This window comes from Coregonus lavaretus (genome assembly GCF_964263955.1).
Source record: "Coregonus lavaretus genome assembly, contig: HAP1_SCAFFOLD_4922, whole genome shotgun sequence".
Classification (NCBI taxonomy): Eukaryota; Metazoa; Chordata; class Actinopteri; order Salmoniformes; family Salmonidae; genus Coregonus; species Coregonus lavaretus.
Genome location: NW_028166386.1, coordinates 1,880 through 18,805, shown reverse-complemented (window position 1 = coordinate 18,805; position 16,926 = coordinate 1,880). Strand labels below are relative to the sequence as shown.

Genomic DNA, 16,926 nt, shown 5'->3' with positions numbered 1-16,926 from the left:
CACAGAGAACAATTCATACACACAGAACAGAACACAGTTACGGGACAAAACCCTGCTCTGTGGGTATTCCAGAAAGAACTTTCCAGAAACATTACTCTTGCCCAGAGGAGCGATCCCCTCTGAATTCCTTCCAGACCATTGAAGGCACTCCAGTTGGCCTCTCGGAAAAGCTTTCCGTCCTTCCCGTTCCCAGAGCCGCTTGGACAGAAAAATATCCCGTTCTCAAAAGGGCAAGGTCTAATGTCTGATAAAAAGTGCATTTTTTTCCCACTTTTCTTCTTCTTGTTCTTCTCTTCTTCTTTTAAATCCAATTTAAAGTGCATGGATGAGGTAAACAATTTGATTGTTAATTTGTCTTTTTATATTTTATTTTTATTATCCGTAAGAAATTAAGTTGTTTCCTTCTCCTGGATCAGACCGGAACCATTCTGCCTTGCATCTGTTGCATTTGGGAGAGCATTCCCTGGACGCTGGTCAGGATTTTATTCTGGTGTGAAGCTGAGGAGATTCCAATTCGGCCCATGTCCCTGTTTTAACAAGAGGAGGAAAGAAAACATTAGGAACCAAGACAAACTATGATAGCTTTCTGATTCATATGTTAGATTAAACAGCCTCTCTAGGTGCCAACCCAACCTTATATAACTGAGTAAAAAAGTCAGACAAGTCTCTCCTGGATGCTGAGTAAACCAAGCATAACTCACTCCTGTGTCATATGAACCACAGCCTCTGGGGTGGTGTATCCTGCTGCGGTGAAGTTGTCACTGTATCTCTCCATGCCGATGGCCTGCAGCCAGTCCTCCACAGAGCCCAGGGCCGAGGCCACCTCCGGGCTGACCGGCTCCAGGAGGGTGGTACTGGGTCTGGGGACAGAGAGGGATGGAGTGGGAGAGGGTCAGTCTACATCCAGACAACTTCCACTATATTAAAGCAACGGTACCTAAACCTTTCTGTTGTCTAACCCACCTAAATCTTTAGTATGTTTTCTTTTGACCCACCAAATAAATAAATACTTTATTTTTTTTATAACTGCAATCTTCACCCATTGACCAAAATGAATAAGCCTCAACCCACTAACTGTGTATCAAGCTACCTAAACCACCATTTTGAGAAACTGTTGTCAAATGACTTGGCAGTAAGAAACTGATGGATTAGAATGGCACTGCTCTTGTTTCTTACATCACCTCACCTGTTACTCAACCAATTAAATCAGGACCTGAGGAGGAGGGAGAGACACGGTGCCCTCTGGCCTTATGGGTAGTGATGTTTTTCATCATCTGACGTTAGCCTATCCCAGGGGCCAGGCACATGTGAACTACAGTCTACCCTGAAACTTTGAAAAAGGAACTGTAATTCTTCAGCCTCTCTTCTATCTTTCTGTCACATATTTTTTCTGATGGAATCAGCAGGTTAGTCAAACTAAGCGCTAGCATGCCTCCCATCTCTATTTGTCCTCCAAGACAGAAGCCAAGTGAAACACAGTTTCTCCCTGGTGTCACTGACACGGTTAGTTAATCCTTATTTAAATAGAAAACATTAACAACACACACTGTGGCTTTAACCTCACACTGCTTCTCCCCCAGCATGCAGATATTCATCATGACTCATGTCGTTCTTTAAAGGCACACACCAACAGAGAACTACATTCCCCCTCCTTTTCCATCCCTCCATCCCTCCTTCACAACGATGTCTGCCATCAAATATTTACCCAGGACTGGTGTGGCCGAGGTGAGGGATTGAGCACGCTCACTACGGTCCCGCTCCACTGCTCCCCTCCTCCCCTCCTCCCCTCCTCCATAATTTAACAGGTGTTGGCTGAAAGGCTTGGGCTGCTGGGTTCAAGCGCCACTTTGGTCTGGCTGGGGGGGCTGGGGACTGTTGGAGGGGTCAGGGTGGGGTGGGGGGAGCTCTGGGGTAGTACACAGGCCCCTTACTTTGTTGCGAAAGTTGTTGTGAAATACTGTGGTGCTTTGAGCGTCTTTCTCCATCTCTACCACCCTGAGCCATGGAACCAGTATGTGGATTTGATATGTTGCTACACCCCCTCCCCACCCCCACCCCTGTAGAACATCCCTCCCCCTTCTTTAACTGTAAAAGCTGTTCATGGGATTCAGTTCCACTAATTACTCCTCTAGGACTCTCTCTCCCCTTCTCCCCGTCTCTCGCCCTCTCTCTCTCTCCCTCTCTCCCTGTGTTAAAGTGGAAAAGACTTCCCTCCCCGACTAGTTCTGGGTCTATAAACACACATAAGTCTTCCTAGGAGTAATGGCTCCTATTTAAAGGGGGCTTTTTATTACATACTGCTAGCTACCATTGTAATTCTCAACTCTATTAGAACGCATACTGTATTTTACAAGGTGTACCATTCAGTTAATGTTGTATGGAAGTATATAAAACAGTACTGATTACACACATTCCAATAATAGTGAATAAACCAGGAAATCCCTGTCTCACCGTGTGGTCTCTCCTCCAGTCCTCTTCAGGCTGTTGGGGTTCCGGATCAGTTTGTCCAGCATGTTGACGATTTGGCCAAACTTGGGCCTGTCGCCCCTCTCCCTCTGCCAGCAGTCCAGCATCAGCTGGTGCAGTGCCACGGGGCAGTCCATGGGTGGGGGAAGCCTGTACCCCTCATCTATGGCCTTGATCACCTGGGGGGAGAGAGGGCAAAGGTTAGAGGTTAGGGTTGACGGTAGACTGTGAGCTAGATTACAATTTTTATAATTGAATAATAGGATGGAATCATGAAAATTGTACAGCTGTAATTGCACAGATAATACTTTTTATAATGACATAACATAATTATTATTTTACGTTTTAAACCTGAATATGTTCTTATTGTAGACTTACATCCTGGTTACTCATGTCCCAATATGGCCTCTCCCCATACGACATCACTTCCCACATGACGATGCCGTAGCTCCACACGTCGCTGGCCGAGGTGAACTTCCTGTAGGCGATGGCCTCTGGGGCTGTCCAGCGAATGGGGATCTTCCCTCCCTGTGATTGACAGGTAACAGGCTGTAAGTATCGCTCACACTGTACCAAATACATAGATACATACAAGCATAAAATGCTGAAATTGATTAACACTACAGCCACACACACACACAAACTTGTGCACACACACACTCTTACCCTGGTGGTGTATGCAGCCTCGGGGTCGTCCTCCAGTACTCGTGACATGCCGAAGTCAGACACCTTACACACCAGGTTGCTGTTGACCAGGATGTTGCGTGCAGCCAGGTCTCTGTGGACATAGCTCATATCAGACAGGTACTTCATGCCCGACGCGATGCCACGCAAGATGCCCACCAGCTGGATCACCGTGAAACGCCCGTCATTCTTCTAGAGAAGCAAACAAACAAATCATGTTAGGTAATGTTTGTATGCAGTGGCAGGATGTGATGATGATTGTAGAGTAGAGTAAGTAATCATAATCTTGATGATGTTGCTTGTTTGACATTCATTAAGCGGATAACGGCTGTAATAGTCAAGCTAGAGTTCTGAACATACGTAAGCAGACACATACCACACACAGAGTTGAATCCACACACACACTGTATCACTTACCCTCAGAAATGCATCCAGCGAACCATTCTCCATGTACTCTGTGATAATCATCACTGGTTTACCTGAAGAAAGAGAGAGGGAGAGAGGGAGGGAGGTAGGGAGGGAGAGGGAGGGAGAGGGAGAGAGAGAGAAAGGGAGAGAGGAGAGAAAATGAAAGGCAGATGATTATGGAGGTAAATTATGCACATCACTGCCCAACGCAAGAGGAGAGCAGTGCTTCTCAGGGGTGTGTGTGTGTGTGTGTGTGTGTGTGTGTGTGTGTGTGTGTGTGTGTGTGTGTGTGTGTGTGTGGTGTATGTTGGGTGTGTGTGTGTGTGTGTGTGGGGGGGGGTACACCATTAGTCTCAGTCCCGTAGTAATTTAATTAGTTCAGTGTAACAGTGTGTCCTCATGTCTCCCACTTACTCTACACACAGAGAGGGATCTCTACTGTAACATAACACCAACCCACACACACTCACACACACACAATCAAGTAAACTAATGAGCAAATATCCAAGAAATGTGCACATAACGTTACAGTCACTTCAGAAAGTATTCACACCCCTAGACTTTTTACAGCCTGAATTTAAAATTGATTAAATGTATACTTTTTTGTCACTGGCCTACACACAATACCCCATAATGTCAAAGTGGAATTATGTTTTTTCAAAATGTTTACAAACTCGTTTAAAATGAAAGCTGAAATGTCTTGAGTCAATAAGTATTCAACCCCTTTATTATGGCAAGCCTAATTAAATTCAGGATAAAAAATGTGATTAACAAGTCACATAACAAGTTGCATGGACTCACTCTGTGTGCAATAATAGTGTGTAACATGATTTTTGAATGACTACCTCATCTCCGTACCCCACACCTACAATTATCTGTAAGGTCCCTCAGTCAAGCAGTGAATGTCAAACACAGATTCAACCACAAAGACCAGGGATGTTTTCCAATGCCTCGCAAAGGCAACTATTGGTAGATTTAAAAAAAGAAAAAAGCAGACATTGAATATCCCTTTGAGCATGTTGAAATTATTAATTACACTTTGGATGGTGTATCAACACACTCAGTCACTACAAAGATACATGCGTCCTTCATAACTCAGTTGCCGGAGAGGAAGGAAACTGCTCAGGGATTTCACCATGAGGCCAAACAGTTACAGATTTAATGGCTGTGATAGGAGAAAACTGAGGATGGATCAACAACATTGCAGTTACTCCACAATACTAACCTAATCGACAGAGTGAAAAGAAGGAAGCCTGTACAGAAGGAAAATATTCCAAAACATGCATCCTGTTTGCTAAAAATGTGGCAAAGCAATTACATTTTTGTCATGAATACAAAGTGTTATGTTTGAGGCAAATCCAATTCAACACATTACTGAGTACCACTCTCCATATTTTCAAGCATAGTGGTGGCTGCATCATGTTATGGGTATGCTTGTAATTGTTAAGGTCTGGAGAGTTTTTAAGGATAAAAAAGAAACGGAATGGCGCTAAGCACAGGCAAAATCCTAGAGGAAAACCTGGTTCAGTCTGCTTTCCACCAGACACTGGGAGATTAATTCAACTTTCAGCAGGACAAAAACCTAAAACACAAGGCCAAATCTACACTGGAGTTGCTTACCAAGAAAATAGTGAATGTTCCTGAATGGCCGAGTTACAGTTTTGATTTAAATCTACTTGAAAATCTATAGAAAGACCTGAAAATGGTTGTGTAGCAATGATCAACAACCAATTTGACAGATTGAAGTATTTTGAAAATAATAAATGGGCAAATGTTGCACAATCCAGGTGTGGAAAGCTCTTAGAGACTTACCCAGAAAGGCTCACAGCTGTAATCGCTGCCAAAGGTGCTTCTACAAATAATTGACTCAGTGGTGTGAATACTTATGTAAATTAGATATTTCTGTATTTTATTTGCAATAAATTTGCTAACATTTCTAAAAAACATGTTTTCACTTTGTCATTAGGGGGTTTTGTGTGTAGATTGGTGAGAGAAAAAATATATTGAATACATTTTGAATTCAGGCTTTAGCACAACAAAATGTGGAATAAGTCAAGGGGTATGAATACTTTCTGAAGGCACTGTAGATACACACACAATTTCTATTCATCTATGACAATCTGTCTATTTATGTCATTCACCTTTCTCTCTGCTCCTTTCCCCCTTTCATGCCAAAGTTATGTACATTCTGTCACTCTCCACATCCTCTCTCATTTCTTTCTCCCTCTCACACTTTCTCTTTTTCCATGTCACTCTCCATCCCTGTCACTACTTTCTGCCCTTTGTCCTCCCATCTCTCTCTCTCTTTCTCTCTCCCTCTCTCTCGTGGGAGCGTCTGTCTCTTTCTTTCAGCAGGAGGGAGATTCCCTGGTGGTTCTGTGAAGGTTTGTGTCTTTGTGTGGCTCTGGGAGGTAGAGGGGAGGAGGGGGGAGAGGGGAGGCAGGGGTAGAGGGGAGGCGGGGGGGAGAGATGGAGGCGGAGTGTGGATTGTCCCATAGCACTAGCAAGATGGTGCCTAACCAGCCATACATCAAACACATACCGAAGAGTTTACTTTTAACTCCTCTTGGAATTGTTACCTACTGTGCTATGATTATGAATGACTTAAAACATGTACATTACATACTCACATTTTAACTGTTATTAGAGCTACATTTCCTCACATATTTGAGAGTTATTAGAGTGTTTCATAGTTATTAGTGTCTAATTCCAGTGAGTAAAGTAGTTAGTAGTTTCAGGGTCTAAAGGTGAAGTTCTCCAACTCTGCATTGGACCAATCTGATTGCCAAGAGGCTGTCAGTCACGGCTCTGTGCGGCGCGTGATTGCCGATCCATGACTTACAGGGCTTTAGCAACGCCCCAAGGAGGAAGTGGAGTTCAACTTGAGAGGGGAGCCTCTTTGTCAACCATCTTTGTTCTGTTTTGTTCTCCCCTGCTGCCCCCGGGCCGCCGCTGATTGACAGCTCGCCAACCAAGTCTGAGGAGCGTCTGACCTACGACCCTCAGCTCGCCCCTTCTCAGCCCAGCCCTCTTCCTCCCAGCCTATTTGCATGCTAATATCTTGTTTACTGAATACGCCCCACCGCCTTTGGCAATGAACTCTGGGCAGGGGCCCCGCCAATAGGCCGATTATCACCTGCCAAAACAATGGCTAGGGAAGGGTAGAGGACAACGTATAAAATAATGTTTGGATAACGTTGAGGTAATGTTAGGGGAACGTTATTATAGAGAGCAGACGCTGCTGGGAGAACACAAAGAGGCATGCTACTAACCCTCACTGGAGCGTTCTTTATTTCCTTATTTTTTTACAAAAGGATCCTTTCTAATTTAGCAGCGCTTACATTATGTAAATGTGGGAATTTAAATGCGTCATTTCCTAAAGGAAAGCTGGGAAGCCTCAAAGTGTTTTAACGACTAACGATGGATGGCCAGGGTTTTTAATTATGTCAGAGTGACGCTAAGAAAAAATAAATAAAGGGCCAAGATGACAGGCTATACTGGCTCAGCTCTGAGTCTCTGATTTTAGCCTATTTGTGTATTTAGTGCATATTTAGTCTTCATCAATAATTAATAAGACTTAATTGGCCTCTTGGACATGCAGTGCTGCCGTACTGAGGCGAGATGGAAGTCCCTTTTAACTAGATTGGAATAGGGAGGGATTCAAATTCAAATAATGGATTCTTAATAGATTCCACCGACACACTCAAGTGTGAAGGACTAATTGCAGAGAAACGGGCATCAAGCTTTTTGTCATTACAAAGACTGGAGGAAGGGGAGAGGGAAGGAGAAGGATATTGGATGCAGTCCTCTCCTCGCTTAAACTTTCTCTCTTTTTAAATCTATTTGTGTTTCCAGTTTGGTATCTCATTTACTCATTATCTTCATCTCTTTCTCCGTGTCTGTTTGTCTTTCAGCCTGTCTCAATCGCTCTACCCATGGTCACGACAAGATGTTTAGGGGTGGGGGTGTGATTTTTCTTTTTACTGCTGATGCGTATTTTGCTTCACTCCGCTTATACTGGAGTAATTAAAGACCTAGTGCACTAATTTGGTGGGGGGGGGGAAATTATCCCCAAAACGTTTGTAAAATTATTATTTCCTTGTGATTTTCAGGGGGTGCTGCAGCACCCTCAGCAACCCTACTTCCTGCGGATATGGTTCTACCCCCCACTATACCCCTCTCCTGCGCTCTCCTCTCTCCTAATCTCACTCCCTCTCACATTTTTTATCCTCCTTCTCTCTATCTCTCAATCGCATCCTCTCTCTCCTGCTCATCTCCTATTTATTTCCTTCCTTTATCTCTGATTCCCTTCGCTGCTCCCTTCCCCTACCTCTCTCTTTCTCCCACTTCCTCCTTCTCCTCTCTGGGTTCTCTCTCTCCGTTGAGAGGTCTGATGTGTGATAAGTGATCAGGTCTGTGGTGTGTATGGTTCAGTCGTGTTAGGCTGTGGCTGTGCAGACTGAATGGCTGGCTGTGATTGGTCTTATCTCCTAGAGAAGAGGACAGATGGGGCTGGCTGTTCTGTCACAATTCATTAAACCAGTCTGTCCATCTAACCAGCCAACAGCCAAGATAACTGGGACTCTGAGGTAACACTAACACACACGTACCTAATCAAAGGTGAACAGACACACATTCATAGTAAAATACATGTATAAATAAAACGCTAAACCAGTATGACATCAATACAAACTCTCTCTCTCAAACACAAACACACACAATGCATTACTAGTTTCCCAAATGTACACCCCCCTCCCCCAACACACACTCTAAACAAGAAGGGGTGAAGGGGTAAGAAGCCAGCGTCTGGTGTGGCGGCAGTACAGGGTCTGTCCTGCAGATAGGGTATCACTCTCTAACCCCAAACACATTTATAGCTGACACCATGATTAATGAGCTAGCTACAGCGCAGGACACATTAGCCCCTGTAGCCGACCTGCATCAGACCTGTTCCATCTGGACTCCAACCACCTGGGGATTCCCAGGATGGGCTCCATGTCCAGACCCACACCACCCCCAGCCCTACCCACTGACCTCTGGGTAACAGGGCTGGGATGTGAACGACCCCCCCTCCCGCCCTTGCTATCTCCAAACTCACCCAAAACCACAGACGTGGTTTGTAATGATTTACAGAGAGTCTTTATCTGAGCTTGTTTATTTTGTCTCCTCACATTTTATGTTGTCCATAGGAAAAATATAGAGTATATGATTGGGTTTCTATATTATCAGCTCCACAATACTTTGATTTACTCATATTTATTTAAAATATACCTTTTAAATCATTTGAAATGATTGTAATTTAGCTACAAATCCTCCAATCAGGAGCCTACTTACACTTGGTGACCACTCCCTCCAGGTGAATGATGTTTGGATGGTCGAATTGGCCCATGATGCTGGCCTCAGACAGGAAGTCCCGCCTCTGCTTGTCGGTGTATCCCGCCTTCAGGGTCTTAATGGCCACACAGATCTCCCTCTTCCCTGGCATCTTCAGACGACCGCTGCACACCTCCCCAAACTCACCTGGAACACACATACACACCTTATTATAAAACACACACACACACACCTTATCAAACTCACAAGAAAATACATACTCATACATTTTCACTTTTTTAACATGGTCAAGAAAATACCTAATAACAGGTACCACACACTTATTTCTAGTAGAGGGAAAGAAGGGAACAGGTGGGGGTGGGAAGGGGGACTGTACTTTAATCATTGATCGACCCCCTCTGATCCCCATTCCCTCCTTCTCAGTCGAGCAGAAAGAGAGCAAGAGAGAGGGAAATGGCTATTGATTCTTTTCTATTATTTGGTCACCGGCTGACTTTTTCCACTGGCAGGCAGGGGAAAACAGGAACATTATATTTTCCCTTCCAAGTCATTTTATTGCTCTATTGACCCAATGAGTCTGGCCAAATATTACCAGTCTGAAAGAACGGTCATGTGGACATAGTAAAAGTATGTGCATTAGTAAGTCCAGTCCGTACCGATACCAATTACTTTCTCAATCTTAATACAGGAAGCGTCGATCTCCTTGGCAAACTCTCGGACAGCCTGGTTGGGGTCTTCGTAGGTAAATGGGTCTACGTATATCCTCACTCCTGAGAGAAAGGAGAGAAAAGGGAAGGTTAATGCATTCTGACCAGTAGAGCCCCCTCTGTTCTTCATTTTATACTGCCTTCCTCTCTTTCACCTCTCTCTTCTCCTTTATCATTTCATTCCTCATCTCTCCATCCAATGTCTCTGTTAGATTGGTGTAATAACTCTTATTTCAGAGTTATATTTCATTAAAATAATATTAATGTATTTATCTTGTCAATAGGTTTTCACTGGAGAACACTGTCATAAATGTTACAGTGGGGAAAACAAGTATTTAGTCAGCCACCAATTGTGCAAGTTCTCCCACTTAAAAAGATGAGAGAGGCCGGTAATTTTCATAATAGTTACACGTCAACTATGACAGACAAAATGAGAAAGAAAAATCCAGAAAATCACATTGTAGGATTTTTAATGAATTTATTTGCAAATTATGGTGGAAAATAAGTATTTGGTCAATAACAAAAGTTTCTCAATACTTTGTTATATACCCTTTGTTGGCAATGACACAGGTCAAACGTTTTCTGTAAGTCTTCACAAGGTTTTCACACACTGTTGCTGGTATTTTGGCCCATTCCTCCATGCAGATCTCCTCTAGAGCAGTGATGTTTTGGGGCTGTCGCTGGGCAACACAGACTTTCAACTCCCTCCAAAGATTTTCTATGGGGTTGAGATCTGGAGACTGGTTAGGCCTTGAAATGCTTCTTACGAAACCACTCCTTCGTTGCCCGGGCGGTGTGTTTGGGATCATTGTCATGCTGAAAGACCCAGCCACATTTCATCTTCAATGCCCTTGCTGATGGAAGGAGGTTTTCACTCAAAATCTCCCGATACATGGCCCCATTCATTCTTTCCTTTACACGGATCAGTCGTCCTGGTCCCTTTGCAGAAAAACAGCCCCAAAGCATGATGTTTCCACCCCCATGCTTCACAGTAGGTATGGTGTTCTTTGGATGCAACTCAGCATTCTTTGTCCTCCAAACACGACGAGTTGAGATTTTACCAAAAAGTTATATTTTGGTTTCATCTGACCATATGACATTCTCCCAATCCTCTTCTGGATCATCCAAATGCACTCTAGCAAACTTCAGACGGGCCTGGACATGTACTGGCTTAAGCAGGGGGACACGACTGTCACTGCAGGATTTGAGTCCCTGGCGGCGTAGTGTGTTACTGATGGTAGGCTTTGTTACTTTGGTCCCAGCTCTCTGCAGGTCATTCGCTAGGTCCCCCCGTGTGGTTCTGGGATTTTTGCTCACCGTTCTTGTGATCATTTTGACCCCACGGGGTGAGATCTTGCGTGGAGCCCCAGATCGAGGGAGATTATCAGTGGTCTTGTATGTCTTCCATTTCCTAATAATTGCTCCCACAGTTGATTTCTTCAAACCAAGCTGCTTACCTATTGCAGATTCAGTCTTCCCAGCCTGGTGCAGGTCTACAATTTTATTTCTGGTGTCCTTTGACAGCTCTTTGGTCTTGGCCATAGTGGAGTTTGGAGTGTGACTGTTTGAGGTTGTGGACAGGTGTCTTTTATACTGATAACAAGTTCAAACAGGTGCCATTAATACAGGTAACGAGTGGAGGACAGAGGAGCCTCTTAAAGAAGAAGTTACAGGTCTGTGAGAGCCAGAAATCTTGCTTGTTTGTAGGTGACCAAATACTTATTTTCCACCATAATTTGCAAATAAATTCATTAAAAGTCCTACAATGTGATTTTCTAGATTTTTTTCTCTCAATTTGTCTGTCATAGTTGACGTGTACCTATGATGAAAATTACAGGCCTCTCTCATCTTTTTAAGTGGGAGAACTTGCACAATTGGTGGCTGACTAAATACTTTTTTTCCCCCACTGTATATGGCATTACTTTTGGAATACACATTTAATCCACATTTTTTTACCACATATTTTTTTTATTACTCTATTAACCAATTTCATAATATTTTCAGAGGCCCTTCTGGCAACAATGAAATAATGAATGGTGTCGCTCATCAGTGAACGTTGCTACTAGCATAGGATGAGTACAGTGAGTGGTCTACCTTGGTGTAGGTGTTTCTCTTCATCAGCATCCTGCTTGGCCTTGCTGTACTTACTCCTTCTGGGGACAGAAACAACATGGCCGACGTGGTTAGCTAGGTTCAGCACCACAGAGCAAGTCCATGGTGTTATTATTGATGTGTTCACTGGCTGTCTCAGACCACCAGATGTGCAGGACAATGTTGCACTAATCACTTTTAAACATGACAATGTGGCTCTCTGTCCTTTTAATGACTGTTAAACAGCTCTATGAGCCACGCAGAGCGCTACCCACTCACCCCTCCCCTCAGGATGGTCAAGACACAATGACAGACAGTTACCGTAAATGAATATGAATCAAAGACGGCCACCTGCTTGGCTGGAAGAGCCGCAATCACACACACACACTCGGGCTCCCGAGTGGCGCAGCGGTCTAAGGCACTGCATCTCAGTGCTTGAGGCGTCACTACAGACCCCCTGGTTCGATTCCAGGATGTATCACAACCAGCCGTGATTGGGAGTCCCATAGGGCGGCGCACAATTGGCCCAGCGTCGTCCGGGTTTGGCCGGTGTAGGCCGTCATTGTAAATAAGAATTTGTTCTTAACTGACTTGCCTAGTTAAATAAAAAATAAATAAATAAATAAACACACACACACAAACATTCCCCTCTCCAGCACCCACACTCTCTCTCTCATACATATAGAAGTGTGCAATCACACAGGAGTGCACACACACACACACACAGGCCAGTAAAAGACAGAGCGTGGTTAAAGCGTGAAGAGAGAGACCCCATCTGCATGAAATCCCATCTGTGTGTCACTGCTTTGTCCTGCTCTACTGCTCACTGGTTAACACCCTCTGATTGGTTCACTGCAAATCCACCTGCTGCCTCTCTCTCTCGCTCTCACAGAAACGAACTACCGCCCCATATTACAGCCACAGCGAGAGATAGAGGGATCGAGATGGAGGGAGGAGAGGGGGAGAGAGGAAAGAGGCGATGGAGTGGGAGAAGAGGAGCGAGGGTCGCTGATTACATCTCTTCAGCTGTCACACCATCAATCATGTGGCTACACATCACTGACTGGGGCTGTGTGTGCGTGTGTGTGTGCGTGCACTTATTGTGACAGCCACTTTTTAGAGCCTGACTCTGCAGCTGCCAAGCAAGACATTCTCATCATGGAGAGAGAGAGAGAGAGAGAGAGAGAGAGAGAGAGAGGAGAGAGAGAGAGAGAGAGAGAGAAAGAAAGGGAGAGAGAGAGATAGGGAGAGAGAGAGAGAGAGAGAGAGAGAGAGAGAGAGAGAGAGAGAGAGAGAGAGACAGGGAGAGAGAGGCACGGAGAGAGGCAGGGAGAGAGAGAGAGATAGAGGCAGGGAGAGAGAGATAGAGGCAAGGAGAGAGAGAGAGAGAGAGAGAGAGAGAGAGAGAGAGAGAGAGAGAGAGAGAGAGAGAAGGGGGATGAGTCTCACCTCCTGCTGATGACGAAGGCACTGATGAGGATGAGGAGGAGAACAACACTGCCCACCACAGACACCAGCAACACTGTGGAGTTAGTCCCATCTCCGATGATAGGAGCTGGAACTGAATATGAGAGGAAGGGAAGAAGGGAGAGAGAGAGAGAGAAAAGGAGGGAGGGAGAAGAAAGAGGAGGAGAAGACAGGGGAGTGAAAAGTGAGAGGAATACAAATGCAGTGAGAAAGAGAGAGAGAAAAAGGAGAGGTAGAGAAAGAGTGGGTGGACGGAGACAGAGTAACGTCAATTTCATTCAGTCTGATCAGGTCCAGAGACTTAAAACCTACAGTACATGTTCTATTGGCCATCATCATTAACCTCCTCTCCTTACTCTCTCCCTCTGTGTGTGGCCCAGAGTATTTGTCCCTGTTCCCTATCCTAAATTTTATGAGTCCCCATTGAGACACAATGCAGTACCAGTCCACCCAGCAAAGAGCTGTGTGCTTCAGCGTGTAATTATCATGGGTCACTATCTCTATCTCTATCTCTATCTATATCTCTATCTCTATCTCTATCTCTATCTCATCACAAAGAGACACCTGTGCCTAGAAGGTTTCACTATAGGACAGAACAGACGTCATCCTGCCCACATGACAGGGGAGATCAGATGACATAGGACTGTTCATAACAGTCATTTTTATGCTTATGAGTTTGAATGTTTGTTGAATGTTTTATAATTTTATGAGGTTATTTAGGTGTTATTCAGATATATTAAAACAAGTGATATCAGTATCTGACACTATGACTATAACATTCATGTTCCAACATGTCAGAAGCTGTGAGAAAGATGTAAGAGGGTAGCGCGTGCTAAAACAGAACACATGTTGTCACTTGCTCTGTGTCACTATGACATCATCACAGTGATTTGTGCGATGCTGTCAAGGTAGCTCCCCACTCACCAGAGTTTGTCATGAACTCGAAGGGAGCGCTGAACTCTCCGTAGCCGGCGGCGGTGCGAGCGCGCACGTGGAACACGTAGGAGGTCAGAGGGGTCAGGCCTTTGATGTCAGTGTTCCTAGACGACGTCTTGATGATGCGATAACTCCTCTCATTCTGGTCCTGAAGGAGAGAGAGGGATGAAAATAGTTGAGGTGGTTTTCCTGGCATGTCAAAGGCTCTTACTTCAGCTCCGTGAAAGGCTACAGTGTCGGGTTGTCACCTTTTCACTGTTCATAAAAATTGAGAATTCTCAACCTGTCAAGTTCAATGTTATTTTGAAGCCTAAGGGAAAAAACTGCATTTCCCAGAGAACTGCATTTCCCACCTCACCTTCTCGTAGTATTTGACCTCGTACTCCAGGATGACCCCGTTGGCTTTCTCAGGCTGCTGCCAGGCCAGGGAGATGGTGTGTCTGGTAATGTCCTTGGCCTGGATGGAGTTGACGGGAGACGGGGCTATGGACAGAAAGAAAAGAGAAAAAGAGAGAGATTTTAGCATTTACCTTTTCTGTCTTGTTGTTTTGACCCTTTGAGACACTAAGTCTGTTTCTGTTTCTTTCCTATTGCTCTTTCTGAGAAAGTCAAACACCAGACCATGCCATGAGGCAATCAACTCCGTCTGTCTGTCAGCTTGGCTCCCAGTCAAAGGGCTTAGGCGCTGTATAGCTAAATGGCTACGGCTACAGTGCTAAAGCTAAGTAGTCCAATGGTGAAGCTCTATTGCTAAGACAAACGGTTGGAAAACATAAAAACAATCCATCCCAATGCCTACGGCTTCAAGGCTAGTTTCAGATCCATCTCCCTTCTTCTCCACACAGCAGATGCTCCAAGCTAAGCTATCTCACTTCCTGTCCCGCCAATCCCTAAGATTCTCCAGTCACCCTGGAAAACCACTACGTTGCTATGACGTCTCCCCTGCTCCCTTGCTGTTGCTACTCTGTCTTCTTGTCTTCAAGGGAGCCAATCAATAGTTTTTTATTAAACGTAGACAGAGATCATTATCTAAAGCCCATTCTACAGCAGCCCATGATGAGACAGTATTTCAACCAGCTGCTCTTTGTCTTTGTTACCGCTTTAACATGTGAAGGTTAAAACACAGATAACAGCTCACACTCACTCCCTCCCCAGTCGCTCAAAATATCAAACCTCTTTCTCAGAGACTGACAACACACAAATTGGGTCGGGAGTCAGGCACAGACGACACTACAGAGACACATCATCTGTATGGATATCATTGTCTGTAAAAAAAAACATCCACTTACTGATATGAAAGAACTGACAAATGCAGAGGCGGAGGCTACAAAAAGACCAGCACACACTCAAGGACAGAGAAATACAATTATAGACAGAGGATCACACAGACAAACAGACAGGCAGGCAGAGTACACACACACACACACACACACACACACACACACACACACACACACACACACACACACACACACAGTCAGGTAGAGCTGGATGGTGGAGTTAAAATACTTCTTCAGACAGGGCAGGGCTCTACGCTGACCTTTTTTACAAGGAGCATGTGGGCTAACTTATATTATATCACAAAGCTAAAACACAATCGCTGGCAAAACGTTGTTGCTGATGTTTCGGTAGCCTACAGTCTTCCATTTAGAGTTAGCTAGAGTAGGTCTACTGTAGAGGCTAAGTGAATCTCTGACCTGTGACTCTGGCTACTGTAACCTTGCTATCCTACACAGTCTACCTGCTGCTGCCTTTTAAACAATTACACTGCTGTGATTAATGAGGCAACCCCCATCCTCGATTATGATTGAATTATTTGTGACATTATATACATTCTATTCCCCCTGACCAGTCAAGGGGTTACTGTCCCGGGAGGCTAGTGTTCACGCTAACGCTAACACAACCAGGCTTTTAGAGAGGGATTGAGTTCAACCAGGCCTGGAATCCAAGCACCACCGATGGGTTAGGTTTCAGTGGTGGGGGCGGTGGGGATTGGAGGGGGGCGATGGGTCTGGAACAGGGTAGGGGAAGGGTGTACAGACAGCTCTCAGAGCGAGTGGCGGTAAATAGATTTCCCTGGGTTGTGTCATCCTGCCGGTCGGGCTAAAGTGTTGCGTCTCTGTTAAACAATTAGAACGGCAGCCATTTGTAACCCTCAGATCAATCTTACTGGAGAGCGCCTGGCAGCCAGACCCAATTTGAAGGGTCCCACGGGGGTGGCCAGGGACACTCCCGACCAGAAAGAAACCCAAAGGGTCACCCGGCCCATTCCCCTTAGGTAATCCACACATCCATCTTTTCTCCAAAGATGACAGATATGGCGATTTAATCGTGTTCTGGTCCTCTTGTTGTATTTTTTCCCAAGGCTAATGTGAAGTTAAAGATGAGTGATTCTGTAAGTGGTACCTTCTGAGGCTCGGTGTAGAGGAGGCGAAGGTTACAATGGAAGGACACACACTGTACTATCAATCAGGGACAAGTTTAAGAGGAGATATAAAACACACACATTCATGCACGCGAGCGCACACACACACACACACAAAAACACACATACATAAGACACATGTAAGCCTACACTCACACACATGTTGAGTCCCTATCACACGCCAAACACACGGAAAGGATCAAACTAACACAGGCGATGCAGGAGATTAGAGATGTAACCGCAGGGCTCGATTGGAGAATAACATTGTAAACTAGCTGTCTGTACACAGAGATGAATGTGGGGCAGATCTGTAATGTCTTACAGCCTCCTGAAAGCGTGGGCTAAAACGCTCGTGGAATACTAAGTGGAACAGCAATGAATATTCAGATCTCATTTCCCAATAATGTG

The 16,926-nt window shown here is 44.8% G+C and overlaps 1 protein-coding gene across 1 annotated transcript; it reads right to left on the bottom strand.

Annotated features, from left to right (window-relative positions):
• Positions 1–303: 303 nt before the first annotated feature.
• Positions 304–14,576, bottom strand: LOC311114794 (ephrin type-A receptor 4; the record flags this gene model as incomplete). Its single annotated transcript, XM_084190035.1, has 12 exons — positions 304–527; positions 702–860; positions 2,452–2,645; positions 2,845–2,994; positions 3,133–3,342; positions 3,568–3,629; positions 8,893–9,078; positions 9,549–9,662; positions 11,694–11,752; positions 13,140–13,251; positions 14,082–14,241; positions 14,452–14,576. Coding segments are annotated over 12 exons (1,646 nt in total), but the record flags the coding sequence as incomplete, so codon positions are not given.
• Between the last annotated feature and the right edge of the window lie 2,350 nt (positions 14,577–16,926).